Genomic DNA, 22,960 nt, shown 5'->3' on the forward strand with positions numbered 1-22,960 from the left:
CAGAAAGGTCATCTCAGCCTCAGGAGAAACTGTGTGAGCTCTGCAGTCCACCAAATAGCTGGGTGGAGAATCCGAAGTCAAGCCTCTATCGGAGGGGGTTTTGTCCATAAAAATGAGTGCATGGTTTGAATGAGCTGTTCGGCTATGTTGGTGTAGCCTAGTTGTAGTATAGATTCTGGACATCATAGGTTCCTGTTCTCCCAATATTTTATTTCTGGAAAGTGTGTTAGAGAAATGAACCCATAGAGACAGACTAAGAACACACTATGGGGTTCAAGTCCAAAAGCATACTTCTCCAATGACTGCATTAGAAAGCAGCAATGTCCACAATAGCCAAACTGTGGAAGGAGCCTCGGTGTCCATCGAAAGATGAGTGGATAAAGAAGCTGTGGTCTATGTATACAATGGAATATTCCTCAGCCATTAGAAATGACAAATACCCACCATTTGCTTCGACGTGGATGGAACTGGAGGGTATTATGCTGAGTGAAGTAAATCAATCCGAGAAGGACAAACGGTGTATGTTCTCATTCATTTGGGGAATATAAATAATAGTGAAAGGGAATAGAAGGGAAGGGAGAAGAAATGTGTGGGAAATATCAGAAAGGGAGACAGAACATAAAGACTCCTAACTCTGGGAAACGAACTAGGGGTGGTGGAAGGGGAGGAGGGCGGGGGGTGGGGGTGAGTGGGTGGCGGGCACTGAGGGGGGCACTTGACGGGATGAGCACTGGGTGTTATTCTGTATGTTGGTAAATTGAACACCAATAAAAAATAAATTAAAAAAAAAGAAAGCACTGCATGAGCATAGGCAGGTAGCTCCTATAATTTAATGTAAGGCATGTGATTTAGGGCTTGTCTAGACTATGTATTAGAGGGGCTTGGCTGAGGGTCTACTGAGTTTATAAGCCCCCTTTTACAACTGGTGGATCTTGACTCACTTTTCTTAGTAAGAAACTAATTAGGTCATCTGATATGAATTTGGAGTTAGCCATAAGTTAGAATTTCATGTTGGAGTATTTTTTCCAAGTCATCAGAGACAGTAACCTTCAGCAACAAGAGACTATTTGTGGAGGATGAAGAAAGCCCTCTCTTCACCGAACTTTCAAACCAGAGAGAGACTTTCTCTTTTTCTTTGTGAGGCCTCATGAAACCAAAAGCAGAGTTATTCTTACGGAGTTTTGGAAAATTGACACCGAGGGTATCATGTGAAGTCAAACTGCGTCAAGAGGGTGAAAGTTAGATCCGTATTCATAGATTTTGTTATTTTAATGCTTCTTTCCCATTACTTATTACATACTGAATTTCTCTTCTAATTAAAGTATTAAATTATTTAATCATCCCAAACTCCCTATGAGTTAGTACATCTCATTTAACAGGTGAAGAAATTGAGGCATAGATGTGTTATATAACTTGCTTTAGGTAAAAAAAGCCAAGTCAACAACAAATGTTGGAGAGGATGCGGAGAAAAGGGAACCCTCTTACACTGTTGGTGGGAATGTGAACTGGTGCAGCCACTCTGGAAAACTGTGTGGAGGTTCCTCAAACAGTTAAAAATATACCTGCCCTACGACCCAGCAATTGCACTGTTGGGGATTTACCCCAAAGATACAAATGCAATGAAACGCCGGGACACCTGCACCCCGATGTTTCTAGCAGCAATGGCCACTATAGCCAAACTGTGGAAGGAGCCTCGGTGTCCAACGAAAGATGAATGGATAAAGAAGATGTGGTTTATGTATACAATGGAATATTACTCAGCTATTAGAAATGACAAATACCCACCATTTGCTTCAACGTGGATGGAACTGGAGGGTATTATGCTGAGTGAAGTAAGTCAGTCGGAGAAGGACAAACATTGTATGTTCTCATTCATTTGGGGAATATAAATAATAGTGAAAGGGAAAATAAGGGAAGGGAGAAGAAATGGGTGGGAAATATCAGAAAGGGAGACAGAACGTAAAGACTGCTAACTCTGGGAAACGAACTAGGGGTGGTAGAAGGGGAGGAGGGCGGGGGGTGGGAGTGAATGGGTGACGGGCACTGGGTGTTATTCTGTATGTTAGTAAATTGAACACCAATAATAAAAAAAAAAAAAGCCAAGTCAGTGCTGATATTGGGATTAGAAACCACGCAACTGCACTCCAGGGTGCAATAAAACACTAGATTGTCTCATGTTAGGAAAAGAAATTTGGGAGGAGGAATATCCTAGGAAAGCAGTATTTAAATTCTGCTATGAAGTCAGGAGGGTTGTGAGGACTTCAAGCTCCAAACCATCAGCTTGCTGTAGCAGCAAAGCCTGACAGATGAACCCATGAGAGTATCTCTGCTGGAGTCTTTTGGTAAAGAATTTTTGGAGTTCATTTGATTTTTTGGGGCTCCATACTCCTTCCTTTGCTGAGCAGCATGTGAAAGGAATGACAGGATTTCCAGGCACCCATAGAAGCCAGCATCCCTCACCATATTTCAAATTCCAGATTGGTGCTGTTGATGTCAGGGTCATCAAAAGTGCAGGTCAACAGGTGTTGGGTTCCATCCACTTCCAACTGACTGTAGCAAGAGAATGAATAATCATCCAGCTCGGCATCTTCAAAGTCTCCTGGGAAGGAACAAACCTGCAGCTGTTAATGAAGTAAATAAGTGCATCCTTTTGAAATCTGGAGTGACGTTAACGAAAGGGCAGCCTTTGGGGCAGACGTGAAGGAGTAATCATAGGGTTATAAAACCTCAAGGGAAAAGACAGAGAAACCAATACCAAAACCCAAACCGAAAAGACCCCAAACCCAAAAAAATCAGTATCTTATGAGCACAGATTTTTCTAAGAGAAAAAAAGATAATCACAATTAATAAAAAACCTCCGAATATTTCTAAACATTTCTGCTATTGGGTTAGGGCATTAGAGACCGAGAATAAAATACTAAATATGCTTTTTTACACTGTTCGTTTATTCTGTTAATTGGTACATTTCGAATAAGAGATACTTTATCTCCATCATTCAAATGCTACCTAACCTAGTCTTTGACTTTATCACTAATCTTAATTTATTTCTTCTCAAGTATTTCTTTTTTGAAGGAAGGAAGAAGCACTATATTACAGTCAGAAGTTCACTTTTTAAGTGATAGCTTTTCCTGCCTAAATACGCATCCCAACTAAAAAGTGCAATTGATTATCTCCATTGTGTGAAATATTGTTTAAAGCAATTTGTCTTAAGCTACTAACTAAGGCAAATATGGTTAGAAAAAAATTAGATCTGCCAGGACTCAAATCTAGTGGACCTTCCCATGAATCCTACTGCTTCTGTGTATGTAGATCCTTCTTCTATAGATACTGTATCTTGAAGATACCAGAATTCTGGACATATGTAGGGAATCAGAATTTTTTTTTGCAGCCACTTTTGGTAAGTACAATCTGTCACAGATAGTACTCAATTTCTTGAATGGGGTTGAGGCCCCTAAGATTAAATAGACATTTTGTATGTATATTTCACAATATTTAATAGAAAAAAAGTTGTCAGCAAATATGGACTGAGACCTGAGAAAATCAGTTCTGGAGTAACTGAAGCCATTCTCAGAGTGGTCAAGTGTGAGCCTGTGATGGCTTCCACATCTATTGACACTAGAAATTACTTTGGACCATCAATACTAGAAATTAGAAATTAGAAGCTCCTGGGGTTGTTTTCTTTTTTTTTTCTTTAAGATTTTATTTATTTATTCATGAGAGACACAGAGAAAGAGAGGCAGAGACACAGGCAGAGGGAGAAGCAGGATCTCCACGGGGATCTAGACTCGATCCCAGGACCCCAGAATCATGATCTGAGAGGAAGGCAGATGCTCAATAACTGAGTCACCCAGGCGCGCACCTCCTAGGGTTTTAAATAGAATATAGAATGTACTAAAATTAAACCCCAGTTGAGTGTTCTGAAGGCCGTGAAATGTAGAAACAGCATCTTCTTGACTTAAATAACTAAGTAGGTCTGTGGGAAGGTTAGTAAAACTGGTGGCGAGCGGACCAACTAGTTGAGTGACATATTGGTTCAGTCAAAGCCACAAATCTTGAAAAGCTAGATCTAGATAAGAGCTGTGGGCACTGCTCTTTCTGACCATTCCAGAACCCACTAGGCTCACAATTCTGCCACTAGCAAAGGCGTCTTATGTAATTTCAACCAGGTATAGCTCTCTTCCTGATAACAGTTTTAAATAATGAGGGGAAACTCACCATTTAGGGCTCACATTTTAAAGCATGTTCATTGTTAATCTTATAGGACTAAGATCTTGTGTCCTAAGAACTGGCTCTTTTCTCAACGGAACGAGTCTAGAGGGCTTTAGCCTGCGCTTACTCAGCAGTCCTCACTCTGTACAGATGTTTTCTCTTCTTTGAATCTCCCACCATTCCTATACAACAGAACCTACATTACTATTTGGATTCAAACTTCTATGGATCAGCTTTGTCTCCAAAATTCTTCAATATACAATATAAGCTAGAGAGAGCACAGTCTAGTAGATGCTGAGCATCAGTAGGACAAAGCACTCCTACTGCCTTTAGCCATCCAGTCTGGTAGAGTCAGTCTGATGTGTATTTTCATACAATATACATAGCACAGGTCATACAATCAAAGTAGCTACGTTTTGAGTTCATTGGCTCTTAAGCCAATAAAGTTGCTTTGTAACCAAGAAAAATTCCTCTCAACAACTTGCAAAGTTGCATGGCATTTTACAAAGAGAGTATTCTACGCAATCTAAGCTGAAAAATTCTTAGATAAGGGTAGTATACACGGTGGTTAAGACCTCTGGCGCCAGAACTGGACAGATGTGGGTTTAAATTCTTGCTATTGTACTTTTTAGCTGTGGTTTCGGTCAGATTACTCAACCTCTCTATGCCTCATTGTTTCAATATGGAAATTCACTTTACTTTGAGGAATCACTGAACAAAATATATGCAAAGACAGCTTAGAACACAGTAAGCACCAATAAGGGTTAGCTAGAACTATTATCTTTTTTTTTTTGACAAATAAGTAATGAAAAGGTAAAATAAGAATTCTAATTCTGAAATATATGTGAAACCTTTGGGACTTCTTCGAAAAAGAATTCTAGGGGTGCCTACGTGGCTCAGTTGGTTAAGTGCCTGCCTTAGGCTCAGGTCATGATCCCAGGGTCCTGGAATCGAGCCCCACATCTGCCTCACTGCTCTGGGGGGAGCCTGCTTTTCCTTTTCCCTCTGCCTGCTGCTCCCCCTGCTTGTGCTCTCTTTCTGTCAAATAAATATATAACTTTTTTTAAAAAAAGAATTCTAGGTCAAAGTCATAATTCTATGACTATGATTTGAAATTACATAAAACTTTTGAACAGTGAGCTAACCTATTATTCTTTAAATGTCCCCTATAGGGGATCCCTGGGTGGCTCAATGGTTTAGCGCCTGCCTTCAGCCCAGGGTATGATCCTGGAATCCTGGGATCGAGTCCTGCATCGGGCTCCCTGCACGGAGCCTGCTTCTCCCTCTGCCTGTCTCTGTCTCTCTCTCTCTTCCTCTCTCTCTCTCTCTCTGTGTCTCTCATGAATAAATAAAATCTTTAAAAAAATATTTAAATGCCCACTATATAAGCATATTTTTCTATAAAAACTTAATTTTTTGAATATGTATAATAGACAAGGCCATGTGGTTTAGAAGTCTTCCTTTTGAAAGGAATTAGTTGATTAAAAGTAGAAAGGGTTTGGATTTTTAAAAAATATCATTTTCTTTTCTTGATCATCCTTGTGGTTATCAAAGAGCTAGTCTTTCAACAAGCTGCTTCCTTTTTTTTAAGATTTTATTTATTTATTCATGAGAGACACAAAGAGAGAGAGAGAGGCAGAGACACAGGCAGAGGGAGAGGCAGGCTCCACGCAGGGAGCCCAATGTGGGGCTTGATCCTGGGACTGCAGGATCACACCCTGGGCTGAAGGCAGGTGCTAAATCCCTGAGCCACCCAGGGATCCCTCAACAAGCTGGTTCTGATCATTATACATCCCAAACTGAAAAGTATTTTGAGATGCTCAATGTGGATGAGTGGTTAGATCTCCTAAATAAATCTGAAATTTAAAAGTTGAAGTGAAAACTCAGCTTTCAGTTAGAATTCTTATTTCTTAAAAACAAAACAAAACAAAACAAAACAAAAAAAACCAAAGGTATGGCCACCAGGGAGAGAATACATTATACTCTGGAGAGTAAGAATTAGGTGTTACTTGCCAACCAAATATTTGTGCAAACATTAATAATCGTCTCCACAAAGTGATTCATACATGATCACACTGAAAAATGTCAGCCCTCAGACAATTCCCTTAGTGAAAATATTCTAGAAATTTCCACCCTTAGTAATTACATGACTTAACATATCTAAGCTGAATCATTAGGCTGATGTGTTTGATATCTTTGATAAGAAAATTCCTTTTAATTCTTAAAGTGAAAGGGCTTATCAGGAACAAATGGGTGGTTCAAATTCCCAGGTGGCTCCTGTTACTGCTGTTTTTGCCTTTGTCTATAGTTTTGCTGTAATTACAACCTATTTACTAAGTAGGCAGCATCAGCTTCTAGGTGCTAAGTATTTCAAAAATCCCAAAGAGTATTGTTATATGATAAATTTGTTGATATGAAAACAAATATATTTTAATGAGATGACTCATTCAGATCTTCAGCTATTCACTATGAATCTCACATAAATCTGTCAAAACTGAAGTATTTTGAAGAAGTTTTCAAATTTTCAATTTAAATATTGAATGTCTACTATGTTCTAGACACTCTTTTAGGTGCTAGAGATATGGCATTGGTAAGTGCAAACAAAGCTGTTGTTTCTGAAAATTATTTTATCATGAAAATCATGGTTTTGGAACCTCCTAGAAAGCTAAACAAAACAAATCTAACTTGATTTTTTAACAAGGTAAAACTACCTTGGAGATTCTCCAACAAGCACACCCATTGCGTCTATATGGGTGTTCCTTTTGTAAGAGCAGAGGCATTGACCAACATTTAAGATCCACATTTAGAGTCTAATGCATTCCTTCCTGACAATTCTAAGACTTTATAAACCACCCACATTATTGTCCCAAGACCTCCTGTCCTGCTGGTTAGAACTTAGAAAATGGCTGAATTATGTGGTAAGTTCTCCGACTCCATTCCAACTCAGTGTCCAGATCAGGTCTGTTAGGGATCTGAGTAACCTGTAGCATACGCTAGAGATAATCTGAAATCCTAAAGAAAAGTTAGAAATGACTCACCATTCTGTGCATAGCCACTTTCTCCAGAAACGGCTTGAAGTAAATAGAAAACCATACCAAAAGCTGTACCCAGAATCGTCATTCTGAGAGAGAAAGAAAGGAGAGAGGAGGTGTGTGAGCCTATGTGTAGAAATGAATGAGAGAGAGAGAGCACCAGTGAGAGAGACAGAGACAAATCTATAGCTTTAGCACTTTATACTTCTTTAACCACAGACAGGGGGAAGTATAAACACAGCAAAAAAGAAGGCAAGTGCCAGAAACAGGAAGTCTGAGTAAAAGTATTGCTGTTGTAAGCAGAGGTAGAGGAAACAAAGGGATAGAGCTTTTGAATTATTGTACCTCTTTGGAATTCCTGTCGGCCCCCAGACTTGCTTATTACAGAGCCAGGTAGTGAATTCAAATCTAGCCCCAACTCCCCTGAGACTAGAGTGTGACTAAGGCTCAGTTCAAAAACAAATCACCAGGCCAAACGCTAAACTTGCAAAGTTAATCAATTGATTGTCTAGGGTGAGTTTCACTTTAAGGAAAGATTCTGCACGGTATCGAGTAATTTATTTAAATAGTTCCCCTCCAATCTCTGAGCATACACACTAGAGAGTTTCACAAGAACAGCAATTTTTGTTTTGTTTTCTGTGTATCCCTAGTACTTACACCTTGCTCATCAAAGTAGGCATTCAAAAATTATTTATCTAGTCTGGGAGTTGGTAAACTAGGGCCAAGGGGCAAAATTTGGCCCACCACCTGTTTCTGCAAAGGAAGCTTTATTGGAGCATAGTTACTCTTGTGCTACAATAGCAGAGTTGAGGACCTGCGGCAGAAACTGTAGGGCACACGAAGTGCAAAATCTTTACTCTCTGATCCTTCACAGAAAAAAACCTGTTGATCCCTTGTGTATTGGATAAGACATTTTCTCAGGGTATTTATAATAGGATTATATTTGTGAAAATCTGATTGCCACACAACTTTCCAGGAACATACAGTATTTGCGAACCACATTGGCATCTATAGATATGGGCAAAAGCTTGGGACAAAGACAAAGATAATTCAGACTTTCCCTAAACTTGTCTGCCAATCAAAGCTGCTCCCAACATGGCCTCAGGGTTAAAGTAGGGATATTTGTTAAGCCTAACGGACTTCCTAGTAGTCCTTGAATCTTTTTCTTTAAGCCTCTATTAGTATTCAAATGAAGGCACAGGTCTACAGCAATCCCTTTATCAACAGACAGACAATGCCTTCCAAAAGAAACATCCCAGGTCTGCTCTGGTCTTCCACTGGCTAATCACCTGGATTCAAGCTGTACAACACCCCTCAGCTCTCTTAGAAAAAAGCCACAAGACTGAAATTACAAGATGATGAGTACTGAGATGCTGGATGGACAGTGAGTGGTGAGCTTCTGTTTGATTCACAGACATTGGGTAGAACTGGCAAAGATGAACAGTACCCCTCAGAGTATAAAACAGAGGGAGTCTTTGAAAGCTGCCGCAGTTCACTTATATCCTCATTACAGTTATTGTGACAATCTCTTAAAATGAGAAAAGAAGAAGTGGGGCATCTGTACCAGTCTCTGTTGAGGCAGATCCAGTGACAGGGTTGGGGTGTTCTGTTGATAAGATCACACTGGATTGCAAGCTTAAGGGATATTTCAGAGCAAGAAGCCAACTGCACGGACACAATGCATCTCTTCCCTCTGTTGAGGTTTTCTTTTGCATTTTCAAACATATTTCAAGGAGTGACAATTTTGTGCATCAGATAATAATTTGTGCCCTCATTTCTAATCTTGTCTTGAAAGCTTGGTTAGAAAATTATGAGTCTGATTCATAAAAATTGGTAGGTTTTTGCATTGAGGTGAGTATCCTTTCAAAAAAGATATAATTATAAATTCCCGTAAACTAAAATAAGTGTTAGAGAAGGAATCAGGAATTATGTCTATCTACCAACACAGGTGTCATGAATTGCTCAGATTGTCACTCCATGGGTGAGTAATTGGGTTGTGTCTCTTTAAATTCTCTTGTTTATCATTTTAGTGGACTATCATTTTGATTGTATCTCTTTCCTTTAGTTGTGAAGATGTAAAAGAACAAAGCCAAGACACAATATTTTGGTACAGCATGTGCTAGTTTGCTCAGGGGATTTCCACAGTGTACTTACTCTTTTTGGGTGGGGCAGGAGATGCCGAAGGACCTAGAGAGAAACCTAGATATAGTGCGGGGAGCTCAAAGAAAAGAGAAGTCTCACTAGGCCTTCTAGAGATTCTGGGGAACAATTGTACCTTCTCTACTTTCTTCACCCAGGTCTTGCTAGTTCTTTGGAAAACTTAGGAAGAATGGTGGCCTTGTTCCACCTATTCCCCCAGATGAGAGACATTCACTATGTTGCTTTGTCATTACTGCCTGGGAGAGGAGTGGAGAGCTAAGAAAAGCAGATCAGGAAAGATGCTCAGGGCACCGAGCCTCCAATTGCAAAGTCAGGATCCCAGCAGTGGACCAAGGATAAAGCAGATCCTTGGACGCTACAGCCTGATTGTGGCACGCATCCCCCTTCTCGCCTTCCATCATTTCCTTTCATCACTATCTTCTCTCTTCCCTTTCTTATATATTGTCTTCCTTTAGTCTCATGAGTTCCTATGATGTGGTGAATCATAGCAAAGGAAAGGCATTTTATTGTTTCTCATGTATAAGCAGAACACAGTGTCAACTGGTCACAACTTTCCTTTCTTCCTTTGGTGGGTATGATCATTCACACTATTCACACTATTTATTAAACAGAGAAAGTACAGAATGATTTTCTTTTATTTTCCTACTGTAATAAGTTATATATTTAATTTCATATATAACAGGTAGAGTCCTGAAGAGCTCAGAGAACTCACCTTTTAGCCAGATTGGAGATTACAGGGTAGTGAGTTTGGAGGAGTGTGTGCTCCCTTTACTCAATTGTTTGTTGTTTTTTTTTCTTGGTAAAAATCCACTCCAGGAAGCCCTAGGTTTTCTCTCTTTGTGCCAATCTGTAAGGACAAAGATGTTCCTGGGCAAATTCAGGCTGAGAATCTTATTACTACTCTCCATTCTCTGGACTCCTCTCTTAGGATCAGAAATTTCATTTCTATCCTTGACAGAAATTATAAATTTAGTGGGTCAGACACCAATGCATTATCTCTTTCAGCACCCTTGGAAAACAAACTTTCAAGAACAAAAACACTTCTCAGAGTCAGTTTTTATACAAAACTTACAAAATAGCCAGTAACACCTAATAATTTGTCTCAATGAGAAAGATTTAAAAGTCACTCACCTTATGATTAGACACTGAAGGACAATAAAATGAAACAGCAGCTACAACAATAGTATATGTTGCTATAGGAATATCCGGAGCAAAATCTGATGTTTAAAAGACACTCAGTTCCAAAACATGTTCTATGAAATCTGTATAAGTGCCCCCCTCCAGCTGTCACTTACCTTCCTTAGTTAACAGTAAGATATTATCCATAAGATGGGAAACAATCTTGGGCACCTGCCTTCTGCTGTAAGAAGGAAATCCAGGCCAGCTCAGTGGAGTGACTGGGGACCCCGAAAAACTATGAAAAAAAAAAGAAGAAAACACCCAAGGGGTCAAAGAGGTGAGGATGGCTGTAGGGAGCCCTGATCTAGCTCTAGACCTAAATGAATTGTTTTTAGCATTTTATCAGTGTGTGCTGAGTCAGTCCCTAGGGCTCTAAGGGGGAGTCCCAACATTGTGAAGTTTCATTTCCAGGAGCACAGTGTTTTCCTTGTTGTGGCTCTTCTTTCATTTCCCTTTCCTCCTTACCCTGCATCTTCAGCCCCATGCCTTGCTGTCATGTCATGCAATAAGTTCTTTCTGGGCAGAGTTTAAAATGTCAGAGCTATTTTGCCTTGTCAAGATTTTAGTCTCTGTCTTTGGATACAACCAAAATGGAGTCTTTGGGTGCCAATTTTCACTCTTTGCTGAAGACATTTCTGCCAGAAAGAGAGTGCTTTGATGTCAATACATGCTCAAATCTTGTTTTTTTTTTTTTTTTTAAGATTTTATTTATTTATTCATGAGACACACACACACACACACACAGAGAGAGAGAGAGAGAGAGAGAAGCAGAGACACAGGCAGAGGCAGAAGCAGGCTCCATGCAGGGAGCCCTATGTGGGACTCGATCCCAGGACCCCAGGATCACACCCTGGGCCAAAGGCAGGCACTAAACCGCTGAGCCACCCAGGGATCCCCCATGCTCAAATTTTGATAAAAATGTGAACCAGAGAATCAATCCTTCAGGAAAGTGGTATGCCTGCTGGCAATGGCCGCAGATCCTGGTGATTCTGTGGGCAGCTGGGGCAAGGTGTGGGCCAATCTCTCCTTGCAGGCCCTTCTCAACAGACAGTTCCCAGAAGGCTCCTGCTCAAGCTGTAGTGTCAGTGGCCTGCAGTGTTTCAGAGAAAAGTCTGGATTAAGTGACACCATTCTGGGCCCTGGCCTGTGATTCTGCACAGATGTCCTTGCAGGTAAGCTCCTGCAGAACACTTTCCAAGGGCCTGCAGTGCTGATTGCCACACCTGGACCCAAATCCAGACAATTAGGAAAACTGGCGAGAGCCATCAATTCTACTTCTTATGATTCCCTGCCCTCTTAGAACCCAACACCATGTAAATTAAGTCCCTAAGAACAGCATTGGTATCCTATAATTTCCTAAGCTAAATATGCAAAGTCAACATTAAAACTGAGTGATATATCAGAAAGGGAGACAGAACATGGAAGACTCCTAACTCTGGGAAATGAGCTAGGGGTGGTGGAAGGGGAGGAGGGCAGGGGGTGGGGGTGACTGGGTGGTAGGCACTGAGGGGGGCACTTGACGGGATGAGCACTGGGTGTTATTCTGTATGTTGGGAAATTGAACACCAATAAAAAATAAATTTATTATTAAAAAAAATAAAATAAATAAAAAAAATAAAACTGAGTGATATTGTTCATAGAATTGCCACATAGAATCAGCAGATGTTCCTAGAATAGAAGCAGTGGGGGGTCTGTCTGTTGGCTGATTATATAACACTACACTACATTTTTAAGATTGCTTTTATTTATCAGTCTCAGGAGATTTTGGAATTTTACATAAGACTTTTGTTTGTTTTCCTATGTATTAGTTGGGGCTATTCTGCTGAAATAGGGGACTTGGAAATATACCGGCTCTAACCAAGATACAGATTTATTGCTCTCTCAATAAGCTAACAAATATGCAGATTTATTGCTCTCTCAATCAGCTGTGGAAGATGACCTACAGCATTGAGGCAGCTCCATGGGTTCATTCAATTAGGCAGGCACCCAGCCTACTCTTTCATTTCCTAGGATGTTGTTCTTGTGTATTTAAGGTCAACTGACTAGCACCATGATCTTATTCCAGTCTTTGGGAAGCAGATAACAAGAAAGGGAAGAGGAATCACTTTCCTTTTTAAGAGCATGATCTGAAAATTGCATATATCACTTCTACTCTTGTCTAATTGGCCAGAAAGTAGCCACCATGGCCATTCTGGCTGCAAGAGAGAAAGGAAAATGTAGCCTGAAAAGGAGTAACTATGTTCACAACTAAAACTGGAGAATCTATTAGTAAAAGGAAGAAGGGGGGAGTGAATGTTGGGGATAACAAATACCCTCTACAAGAGTTGTATGCTCAATAGGTATGGAAAAGTACATATCATGCAGAGCACACACAGTAGTAGCCACTTCCATCTGCAGGATGAGAGAGGAGGCATTTGATCTCGAACTTAGAATACAAAATGACTTACTAGATGAATGGACCTAGATCCAGGCAGGGCAGAGTGTGTGCTTGCCTACTGGGGAAGTAAGACTTGTAATATTCATACCAGACCCATTTTATCTGATCTCAGGTCTCTGATCCCAACAGGCTTTCAAGAAAATTAAAACTCTAAAGCTAGGGTTCCAAATTTGGGTACTCTATGCATCTCTTGAAACTCTAAACAATATATGGGGATAAAAGGTTTTTCTCTTATTAGGACCTCAGAAGGGACTGTGACATAAAAGTTTAAATTCTAATACATTGACCCTGTGGGGACACTATGACAAAGTAGCTGAGCTGTCCTCAGGGGGACCACAGACCATGAGAGACCCAGGCAGCTTGTCTGAGACTCTTGATTTCAATTTCCTGGCTAGTTCTCTCACATCAGTCTTGGCAGGTGAGGGGAGGTATGTCTGACAGTACGACATTGAGTATCTGTGCCGGTCTCTACCTTCCTTACTCTGGGGCAGATGAAAGAAGTAGGTCTTTTCTTATTGGGGGTAGCCCCATTGACTGGAAGATGTTTGGCCTTACCCCTGGGGAGGCTCCTCACCATTTTCTCCTGTCTAGGCACTGTGTGTACACTTTCCAAAGCAACTCTTCCTCTCTACAAACAACTTTGTCTATTTCCTAACTTCAGCCCAAGTTATGTGCTTTCTTTTTTTTTTTCAAAGGTTTTATTTATTTATTCATGAGAGACACACACACACAGAGAGAGAGAGGGAGAGAGAGAGAGAGAGAGAGGCAGAGACACAGGCAGAGGGAGAAGCAGGCTCCACGCAGGGAGCCCGACATGGGACTGGATCCCGGGTCTCCAGGATCACACCCTGGGCAGAAGGCAGCGCTAAACCACTGAGCCACCCGGGCTGCCCAGTTGTGTGCTTTCTTAGCTAAACTCTCTTCCACTACTAGAAGCAGTAAGGAGGGGATTTATTTTGGGTAGTGGTAGAATAATAAAGGTGGCAAGGGCAGGCAGAGAACTTTAGACTTTGTACTTGTGTACATCTTGTACATGTGTTTTCACAGAAAGGATTCAATTATTTCCAGTTTATTATGAGAAGCTGAATTCTACCTGCATTGGTTACTTTACAGTGTCTTTCAGAAAGCAAAATCCTATCTTAAGTAAAATCTTAGGTTGTTATGGGCAGTATTTTGTGCCCATATTTGGTGTTAAGGGCCACCAGAGGATGTAGGAAGGATGATGAGAAAGCCGAGCCAGTGTGCTGTAGGTCTAGCTCCAGCATGGTGATGTTTGGGGAAAATTAATCACTTCCTCTTCCTTGCTGCTACCCATGGGTTTTTCCTTCCCTTTTTGCCTCTTCTCCTCCTCCACTCTTCATACAAGAACCAGACATTCTGAACTCTTCACTCAGGCAAGAAAGGTGCCGGTTGAAAACATTTGAGAAGAGAGTCTCCTCCTTGCTTTTGAATTCAAAAGTCTGAGCCTTGGAGGTAGTAAAAGAGAAGAGTGGAATAAATAGGGTCACAAAGGAGAGGATTCTCAACTCCTCTGAGCCTTCAGATACCACTTCCTCCATCCTTCGGACTAGACAAGTATCCACATTGAGGGAGAGGAGAGTGGAGAGATGGGGTGGGGAAAGAGGGCATGTTCCCAGGCTGACAGGGGGCATCTGGGAGAGCTCAGGTGGGAAGGAATGGAGCCCTAGCTGCAAAGCATGTGTCAACACTTGGGAGGTGAGTCAGAGCCAGCTTCTTTCCACTCTGGGGACCCTGCACAATATCATAATTCAGAGCTCTGCCAGCCATCCTCCCCACAGGAAATAGTAAGGACTTCACTTTACCATAGATATCACTTTCCTCTCCAATTTCTCAGAGAGGACAATGCTCTGATATGGTCTGGCTTTCCCCCCCAACAAAGTGTCAGATGACTACTAAGTCCTGGAGGAGAATGGCCATTCAGGTGGGGCTGGAAATTGAGAAAAGAAAATCCCTCTGTCTTCCTATTCCCCCACAGATGGACTATACTTGAGGGAGGGACTGAAGGAACCAATGAGAGAATACTCTGAGCCAGAAGAATAGTTACCTTCCTCCTGCTTAAAATCTGTTTTATAATGTAGTTTTCTGTGTAGGATTTTGTCTAGAAAATAAGTGAGGTCTACTGCTTAAAAATTAAAAATCTCTAGGTTCTAGTGAATAGGGCATGGCTTTGGAATCATACCTGGGTTGCAATTCTACTCTAGCAAGTGCCTCTCATCAACAAAATATGGTAATAATATTTAATTCTGAGGGTCACTCTATGGTTGAATATATGCTTCAGTGCCTGTCACATAGGTATTTAGTGCAGGCAAGGTTTCTCCACTATCTGCTTTCATCAAGAGGGTAACAAAAGTGGCAGGTGATATAAAATGTTAAATCATGTGTCTTCCCAGTCACTAACTTTTACCCAATGATCCTCCCCCAAAGATCTCTATTGCCCCAAGTGAAATTTTTGATAATAGAGAACAGAGACTTCAAATTTCTAGCTTTTAATTTCTTGATTGTGTTTTTCTTTTTTTTAAAATATTTTATTTATTTATTTGACAGAGAGAACACAAGAGCACAAGCAGGCAGAGCAGCAGGCAGAGGGACAGGGGGAAGCAGGTTCCTCACAGAGCAGAGAAAGCCCCATGCAGGGCTTTATCCCAGGCTCCTAGGATCATGACCTGAGCCAAAGGCAGATGCTTAACCGACCGAACCACCCGGGCGCCCCTCTAGCTTTCAATTTCAAAACCATACTCTGTAAAGTAGGAAAAAATTAGAACAATTGTTTTTCAGACAAGATATGTTGTCCTTTCCCTACCTCATTTGAAGCCAATCCTATATACAACTCACTCCTACTCATGCCCCTCTCTCCTTCTCTCATAACTAGATAGAGAACATATAACTGAGGAAGGAGAAGAGTCAGAGCAGAAAAGAGAGAGTTGAGTGTTGGTGAGCACTCATGATATGGAGCCCAGTATCCTAACACCTCCCTGCACAAGGATATGAATCCAAGATGAAGGAGAAGGTCCCTAGATAGGCTGGGAGGATGGGAGAGTAGAAGGGTGCTTCACTTCTCACCAGCATCCTGGGAGGTGGCCATCCCACAGGTCTCCCTAAACCTCTAGAGCACTGGAAAATAGAGTAGAGGTGGTACTGTAGTTCCTGGTAGTGCAGTAACTGTGCCTTTATACTATAGCTTTGTAATTAAGGGTTTTTTTTTTTTTAAGATTTATTTATTTATTTGAGAGAGAGAGGGAATGGGGTGAGGGGTAGAAGAAGAGAGAGGGAGAGAATCTCAAGCAGACTCCCCATTGAGCATGGAGTCAATGCAGAGCTCAATCCCAGGTCCCAAAGATCATGACCCAAGCTGAAAACAAGAGTTGGCTGCTTAACTGACTGAGCCACCCGGTGCCCTTGTAGTTAAGTTTTGAAATCAGGAAGTGTGAGTCCTCCAACTTCATTCTTTTCTTCAAGAATGTTTTGAGTATTTTGGGTGCCTTGCATTTCTGTGAATTTTAGGATTAGGTTGCCAATTTCTGCATATAAGGCAGCTGGAATTTGATAGGATTACATGAAATCTGAAAAATGCTTTTGGGAGCATTGATATATGAACAATATTAAGTCTTCCAATACAGGGAATTTTTCCATTTTTAAGGCTTTCACTAATGTTTTAAAAAATTAAAACAAAACTAAAAGCAGTAAGGATTTCATTATACAAATCACACTCTTTTTTGTTACATTTATTCCTAGGAAATTTAATCCTTTTGATGCTCCTGTAAATGGTCTTGTCTTAATTTCCTTTTTATGTTATTTGCTTGCATATAATAATATAATTGCTTTGAGAATATGGATTTCACATCTTATAATCTTTCTCAACTCATTTATTCTAGTAGTAGTTTTTTTTTTCCTTATGGATTGATTAGTAATTTCTATACACAAATCATGTCATTTTTGAATAAAGGTAGTTTTTCTACTTTCTTTCTGATCTGGAACATGTTTAATTCTTTTACTAGACCAATTGCCCTGGTTAGAGTTTCTGGTACAATGCTAAATAGAACTAGTGAGAGTGGACACCCTTGTCTTGTAGGGGGAAAGCATTCAACCATTCATCACTGAACATGATGTCAGCTATGGGTTTTTGTTAGTTTCCTTTTACCAGGTTGAGGAATTTCCTTCCTATCCCTACTTTGTTGAGTATTTTAATTGTGAAAAGGTATTATATTTTGTCAAATGCTTTTTCATCTGTTGAGATGATAACGTGAATTTTGTCTTTTATTTTACTTGTATTAATTTTCAGATGTTAAACCAATCTTCTATTCTTTGGTAATGACCTTGTTATGTTACTGGAGTCAATTTCGCTAGTTGTAGATTTTTGCATCTATATTCATACAGAATCCGTAGTTTTTTCTTGTGATGTCTTTGTTTCATTTTGATATAGGGTAATACTGGCATCTTAAGATAAATTTGGAAGTCTCCCAAGCTCTTTTACCTTTTGGAAGGATTTGTGAAAGATTAGTATTAGATCTCTAAATATTTGATAGGACTTATAACTGAAGCCTTGTAGCTTTTTTCATTGTGGAAAGTTTCAAGCTTACTTATTCAATCTCTTTATTTGTTTAGGGTCGTTCAGATCTTCTATTTCTTCTTGAGTAAGTTTTCATAGTTCATGCCTTCCTAGGAATTCATTTATCACCTCAATGATTTAATTTGTTGTCATATGGTTGTTTATAGTGTTCCCTTATAATCCTTTTTATTATTGTAGGATTGATAATGATGTCTCTTCTTTCATTCCTGAATTTAGCAATTTGAATCTTTTTCTTTTTTTGTCTAGTTAAAGGTTTTTGTAAATTTTGTTGATCTCTTCAAATGTCTTTCTAATTTACCATAGGCATATATATTTTTTTATGAAAATCATGGAGAGGAGAGAAGGGAGGGGAATACATTGTGAGACTATCCCTTACAGTCCCATATCTGATTAGGGAAAGTATTACTAACAAAAGAGTCCTACTTTAGTATTATAGTATGATAAGCTAGAATCACAGCACAAATACAGGAAAAGACAAATCATAGCTCAGATGATGTGATTTAAAGAATTGTATGTTGTTAGTGGGATTCCAATGAGAAAATTTCTTATTTCACATTGCATAATAAGCTCACAGATATGCAGACAAGATTAACGTATGGCTGAATGGATGGTGGTTAGATGTTCAGAATTTGGCTCCTTCCAAGGTATATCATCTTTAAATTATATTCTTTGGGTCAATTGATATAGCAGTTAAGAGAGTGTGTTTGGAATCATACAGATCTGCATTTTTAAAATAGCAGTGTGACCCTGGAGAGGTTATTCAATATCTCAAATTCTGAGCTTCCTACTAAATAAGGTTGTTATCATAATCAAATGAGATAAAAGAAGATATTCAGCATGTATTAGTGATGATGGTAGTGTTGATGATGAGGATGATAATAATGATGATGATGAAGAGTAGTGAGCCCCACACATGTGCATTTACTCACTTGACTCTTTATGGAGATATTGGTAATGTCAAGCCTCTTCAGACTTGCCCTTCTCTCATTGCAATGCAGCTCTTCAGTAGGCTGCTTTTCACCGGTACCTTTCCTACCATGAGCTATATATTTTCTCTCCTATATGGGCTTTTTCCACTCATCATTCAGAACTTTCAGACTATTATTTTGATAAAAGTACTCATAGTTCCTTCTCCCCTTTCCTCCACCCCCAATTATGGTTGTATCAATTCATAATTACCAGCTGGCATTCATAAAAGATTCTTACTTTACATCAGTCAATCCCTCAATTGTTTTATAAACAAACATTTCTTATAATTGTAAAACATCTACCTAGAAAGTTGAGGGAAAGGGTTGGTTTCTTTTTTCAGTGTTAATCAGAGAAAGTCTGAAAGTGATGCCTTATGACTAACTTTTGAAGAAATGAGACAATTCATGTTGATGAAGTCTTTGTCTGGAGTTAGTGGTTAGCATTTAGTACATACTTCTAACATCCTTTTTCATTATCTTGACTAAAGTTTAAAATTTCATATTCCAAGTGATGAAATTTAAAATTTCCCAATAACAATAACTTTAAACACTGCAAAATATACTTTTGGATCTTATTTTTCAGTTCATTTGGAAATGTGAAACACAGTGATGAGTTACTGTCTTTTTGACAAAAGGAGAAAAAGTGCTATGCCACAGTAAACCAAAATCAATGGGAATACAAAGGTGGAAAGGGGAACACAACCTACATCTACATACAAGAACACTGGCCACAAAAAAACATTTATTATCATTATTATTGTTTTTGCCAAATGAGGGACAAATGAAAACTCATGTGAAGTAAGAAAGAAAGATAAATGTAGAGAATATATGTCTACCAGAAAGTATTGAAATAAATGCAGACAGTAGTGAAGACTGCTTATTTTATAATCTCCTTCCATTGGTAAGTTGAATTTTTAAAATCATTCTAAGGGAGTAGGCAGTTTTATTTCTTCTTCCCTGGCTATGTATCTCCTCCATCCTCCTAGGAGCAGATTAACTTGGGAGGTAACAGCTCAAGGACTACATCTACACAACGACAGAACAGGAGGCTGTAAGAGGGAAATACTCAATTCATTGTGTGACTGACCTCCAAAGATTAATTTGCCTGCTTTTATTTTAATTGCCTGACTCTGAGGATTTAATAGAATGATTCCAGGTTTGCATGGAATCAGAGGAAGGTAGCAGAATCAATTTTTGGTACAGAAGACAACAACAAAAAAAGCAGATCTGAGGGCCCAGCCAGCAGTAATAACCACCATTTGCTGAATACCTGTTATATGCCAGGTTCCTGGTAAATGCTTTAAAGCTCTTTTGCTGAGGTCTGTAGACATCAAGAATTGCTACTCGTGGGTTTTCCAAAAAGCCTTCACATGCAAGGTGAACATAACTAAAATACATGCAAAGCTGAAATCCTTCATGTTTTTATTGCTGTACCATCTCCCAGCCCTTTGGCTCTCTGAAATGTTTCTTCAGTGTCTCTCCATTTAGTTAAGATCAATTCTCAAATCAAGCTGCACTTTATTTATTTATTTATTTATTTATTTATTTATTTATTTTTATTTATTTATGAGAAGAGAGAGAGAGAGAAGAAGCAGAGGGAGAGGAAAAGGGAAAATCTCAGGCAGGCTCCTCACTGAATGTAGAGCCCCACTTGGGGCTGGAGGTGAGGCTGGATCCCAGGACCCTGATATCAACACCTGAGTTGAAATCAAGAGTTGGCTCCTTAACTGACTCAGCCACCGAGACTCACTGAAAGCAAGCTTTAGTCTTAAACATGTTTTTGCCCATTTTTCTTTCTCTTTGGTTCCTTTCCTCTTTTTGTTGCAGATGAGAAACAATTGGCCTCATTCTGGTTGGCTACAGCTATTCTTGTCCTTGTTATCTTGCAGTGAGTTACTATGTTAAGCGATGTCTTAACCATTGCAGGCAAGTACCTTGATGTTTCCCAATGATTTACCAATGTGCTTGCTGAACAACAACAAAAAAAGGTGTTTGGGTAGGAAATTTTAGAGATTAGGTTTTCCTGTTTACATAGTTTAGGCAATAGTTCTATCTTGACACACTGGCTTTTATTTTTGTGATGCATCAGAAATTGATTTTGTTTTACTTAGAAGTAGTGGTGCATAAAAAAAAAAAAAAAAAAAGTAGCAGTGGGCCCTGAGACAGTTCAAGTGAGTAGGATTTGATTTTTTTTTTCAGACAATGGAAACACAATAAAAATATAGAGCCTATTTTAAATTGAAATTAAGAGGATCCCCCACACCGTTCTGCTTGGTTTCTGAGGCTAGTTCATCCTAAACCATTTTATATCTATCAACCTGTTACCTTTTAAGCTGTTAGCCAACTTATGGTCTCAGTCAGCATTTAAGGCCACAACTGTGTTGATATCAAATTTTGCTTACAGATGCAAATTGTTCTTGAACAAATTGTGGGAACAAAGGGCTTTGTTAATGTGACACTCTGCTTGTGGTTTATAGGTGTTAAAAACATTTTCCCCAATAAGGGAACACCCAAAACACATGTAATTAGCACTTTGGTAATTATATAATAAAAATGAATGGATGGATGGTTTCTATGGATAATTCTGAAACTTACAAATGCTAGACTCTCCAAAAACTCTAGTGCCATTTTGGGTTGTATTTCCATGTGTCCTCAATAAAGAATATTTTATGTGCAGCAGTATTCAGTATCAAAAATGTGATATCCAAGCAATGTCTTATATGATACTCCAAAAAAAAAAGAAAGAAAGAAAGAAAGAAGAAAGAAAGAAAGAAAGAAAGAAGAAGAAAGAAAGAAAGAAAGAAAGAAAGAAAGAAAGAAAGAAAGAAAGAAAGAAAGAAAAAGAAAACTCACTAGTTAATTTGATCAAGTCCTGCAAACAGGTTTTTTATTTGAGAGATTCAAAAAAATTTTTTCAGCTACAAGTCACTATTCTAGTAAGATGAATTAAATCAGTCACTTTAAAAGAAGGTAAGAATTGACTAAAGGAGCAGTTTTGTTCTTAAGAATGATTCTTGATAAATTAAAAACACTCAAGGAGAAAAAAGAACACAGAAAAAAATGTTGCTATCTAAATAGCAGAGTAGAATAGGATTGGTAATAATATTTTCTGTAATTTGTTCCAATCTGATTGTAGAGGCAATTCCATAATGATTTTAATTCATGTTCCCTCTCAGTAAGTGTTTCAGAGAAGCCTTATAGAATTGGAAATAGGTCAGCCAGTGTCAGTTAGTGATTTACAATTGTGCAACACATTCTCATCAAAGTAGGTCAGGTCAATGTCCTGCTAAGCACAATTCTACTTGTGTAAGGAGTTCAGCTTTCACAATACACATCTATGTATCATTTAAAAAGAAGAAAGAAAAAAGATTGGGGTCACACAGCCCTCTTTCCAAAGGGATGGGATGAAATATGAGTTGCAGTCCATTCAGTAGAATTTTGGGTAGAATTATAAGACTAGCCTGTCAGGCTTCGGGCTGGGATAGAAACAGATAGACAATAAATATCTGACAAAAATTGCCTTTAAAGCAAGATGTCATTACTGTGGTATCAAAAACTTCAGAAGTTTAGCAAATGAGGTAACCCAGAGGGATGATTAATTAGGTGCTATCAATAAATAAACACTCCTTAGGGCAACACATGGTTAAAAAAAAAACACAAAAAAGCTGAGAGGGTATAATTACAGGAAAACTTACTTGATGAGTACTTACAATTGCTTTAGAACCAACAACATTGATATGTGAATTTGATATTGTTCTTATTTCCTGCAATTCCCCCAAATTGAGATGACATTAATCGTAAGGTTCATTCTAATTTTTAAGATATTCAATCATGGGGGAAAAATCCATCTTTTGAATCAGGAACCACTTTTGTCATACTCGTCCCTGTAAACACATGTCTTTGATATTGGAAACAATAGAATTATACAGCTTGGAGAATGTTACATTGCTTATTCTTGTCTTTAATTCAGAAAGCATTCCTTATTAAATCATACAAATGAATATCATGCCATGAAACAGAATCAGGGGACTCGCAAGTTGCAAAACGCATGATTTGTGTGCCAAATCTAAGTTTTTTTTTCCCCTTCAAATTTTTATTTAAATTCTCATTAGTTAACATACAGTGCAATCTTGGCTTCAGGAGTAGAATTCAGTGATTCATCACTTAAATACAACACTCAGTGATGGACACAAGTGCCCTCCTTGATGTCCATCCCCCATCTGGCCCATCCCCTACCCACCTCCCTCCATCAACCTGCAGTTTATTCTCTATCTTTAAGAGTCTCTATAGGAAAAAAAAAAAGAGTCTCTATGGAAAAAAAAAAGTCTCATGGGGTTTGTTTCCCTCTCTTTCTTTTTATCCCCCTCCCATATGTTCATCTGTTTGG

The 22,960-nt window shown here is 39.1% G+C and overlaps 1 protein-coding gene across 4 annotated transcripts in view; it reads right to left on the reverse strand.

The window, feature by feature from the left end:
- Positions 1–10,912, reverse strand: part of IL7R (interleukin 7 receptor) — a 37,108-nt gene extending 26,196 nt beyond the window's left edge. For 2 of the 4 annotated variants that reach the window (XM_035715290.1, XM_035715289.1), the window contains exon 1: positions 2,461–2,599. Coding sequence is in view for 2 of the 4 variants with exons in the window: in XM_025436357.2 (XP_025292142.1) it covers positions 2,461–2,599; positions 7,248–7,329 (221 nt within the window). In the remaining 2 variants the exon portion in view is untranslated. Of the gene's footprint in view, positions 1–2,460; positions 2,600–7,247; positions 7,446–10,696 lie in introns of those variants that run through there. The other 2 variants (XM_025436358.3, XM_025436357.2) reach the window with 2 other exon arrangements.
- Positions 10,913–22,960: the final 12,048 nt, after the last annotated feature.

This window comes from Canis lupus, chromosome 4, assembly GCF_003254725.2.
Source record: "Canis lupus dingo isolate Sandy chromosome 4, ASM325472v2, whole genome shotgun sequence".
Lineage (NCBI taxonomy): Eukaryota > Metazoa > Chordata > Mammalia > Carnivora > Canidae > Canis > Canis lupus.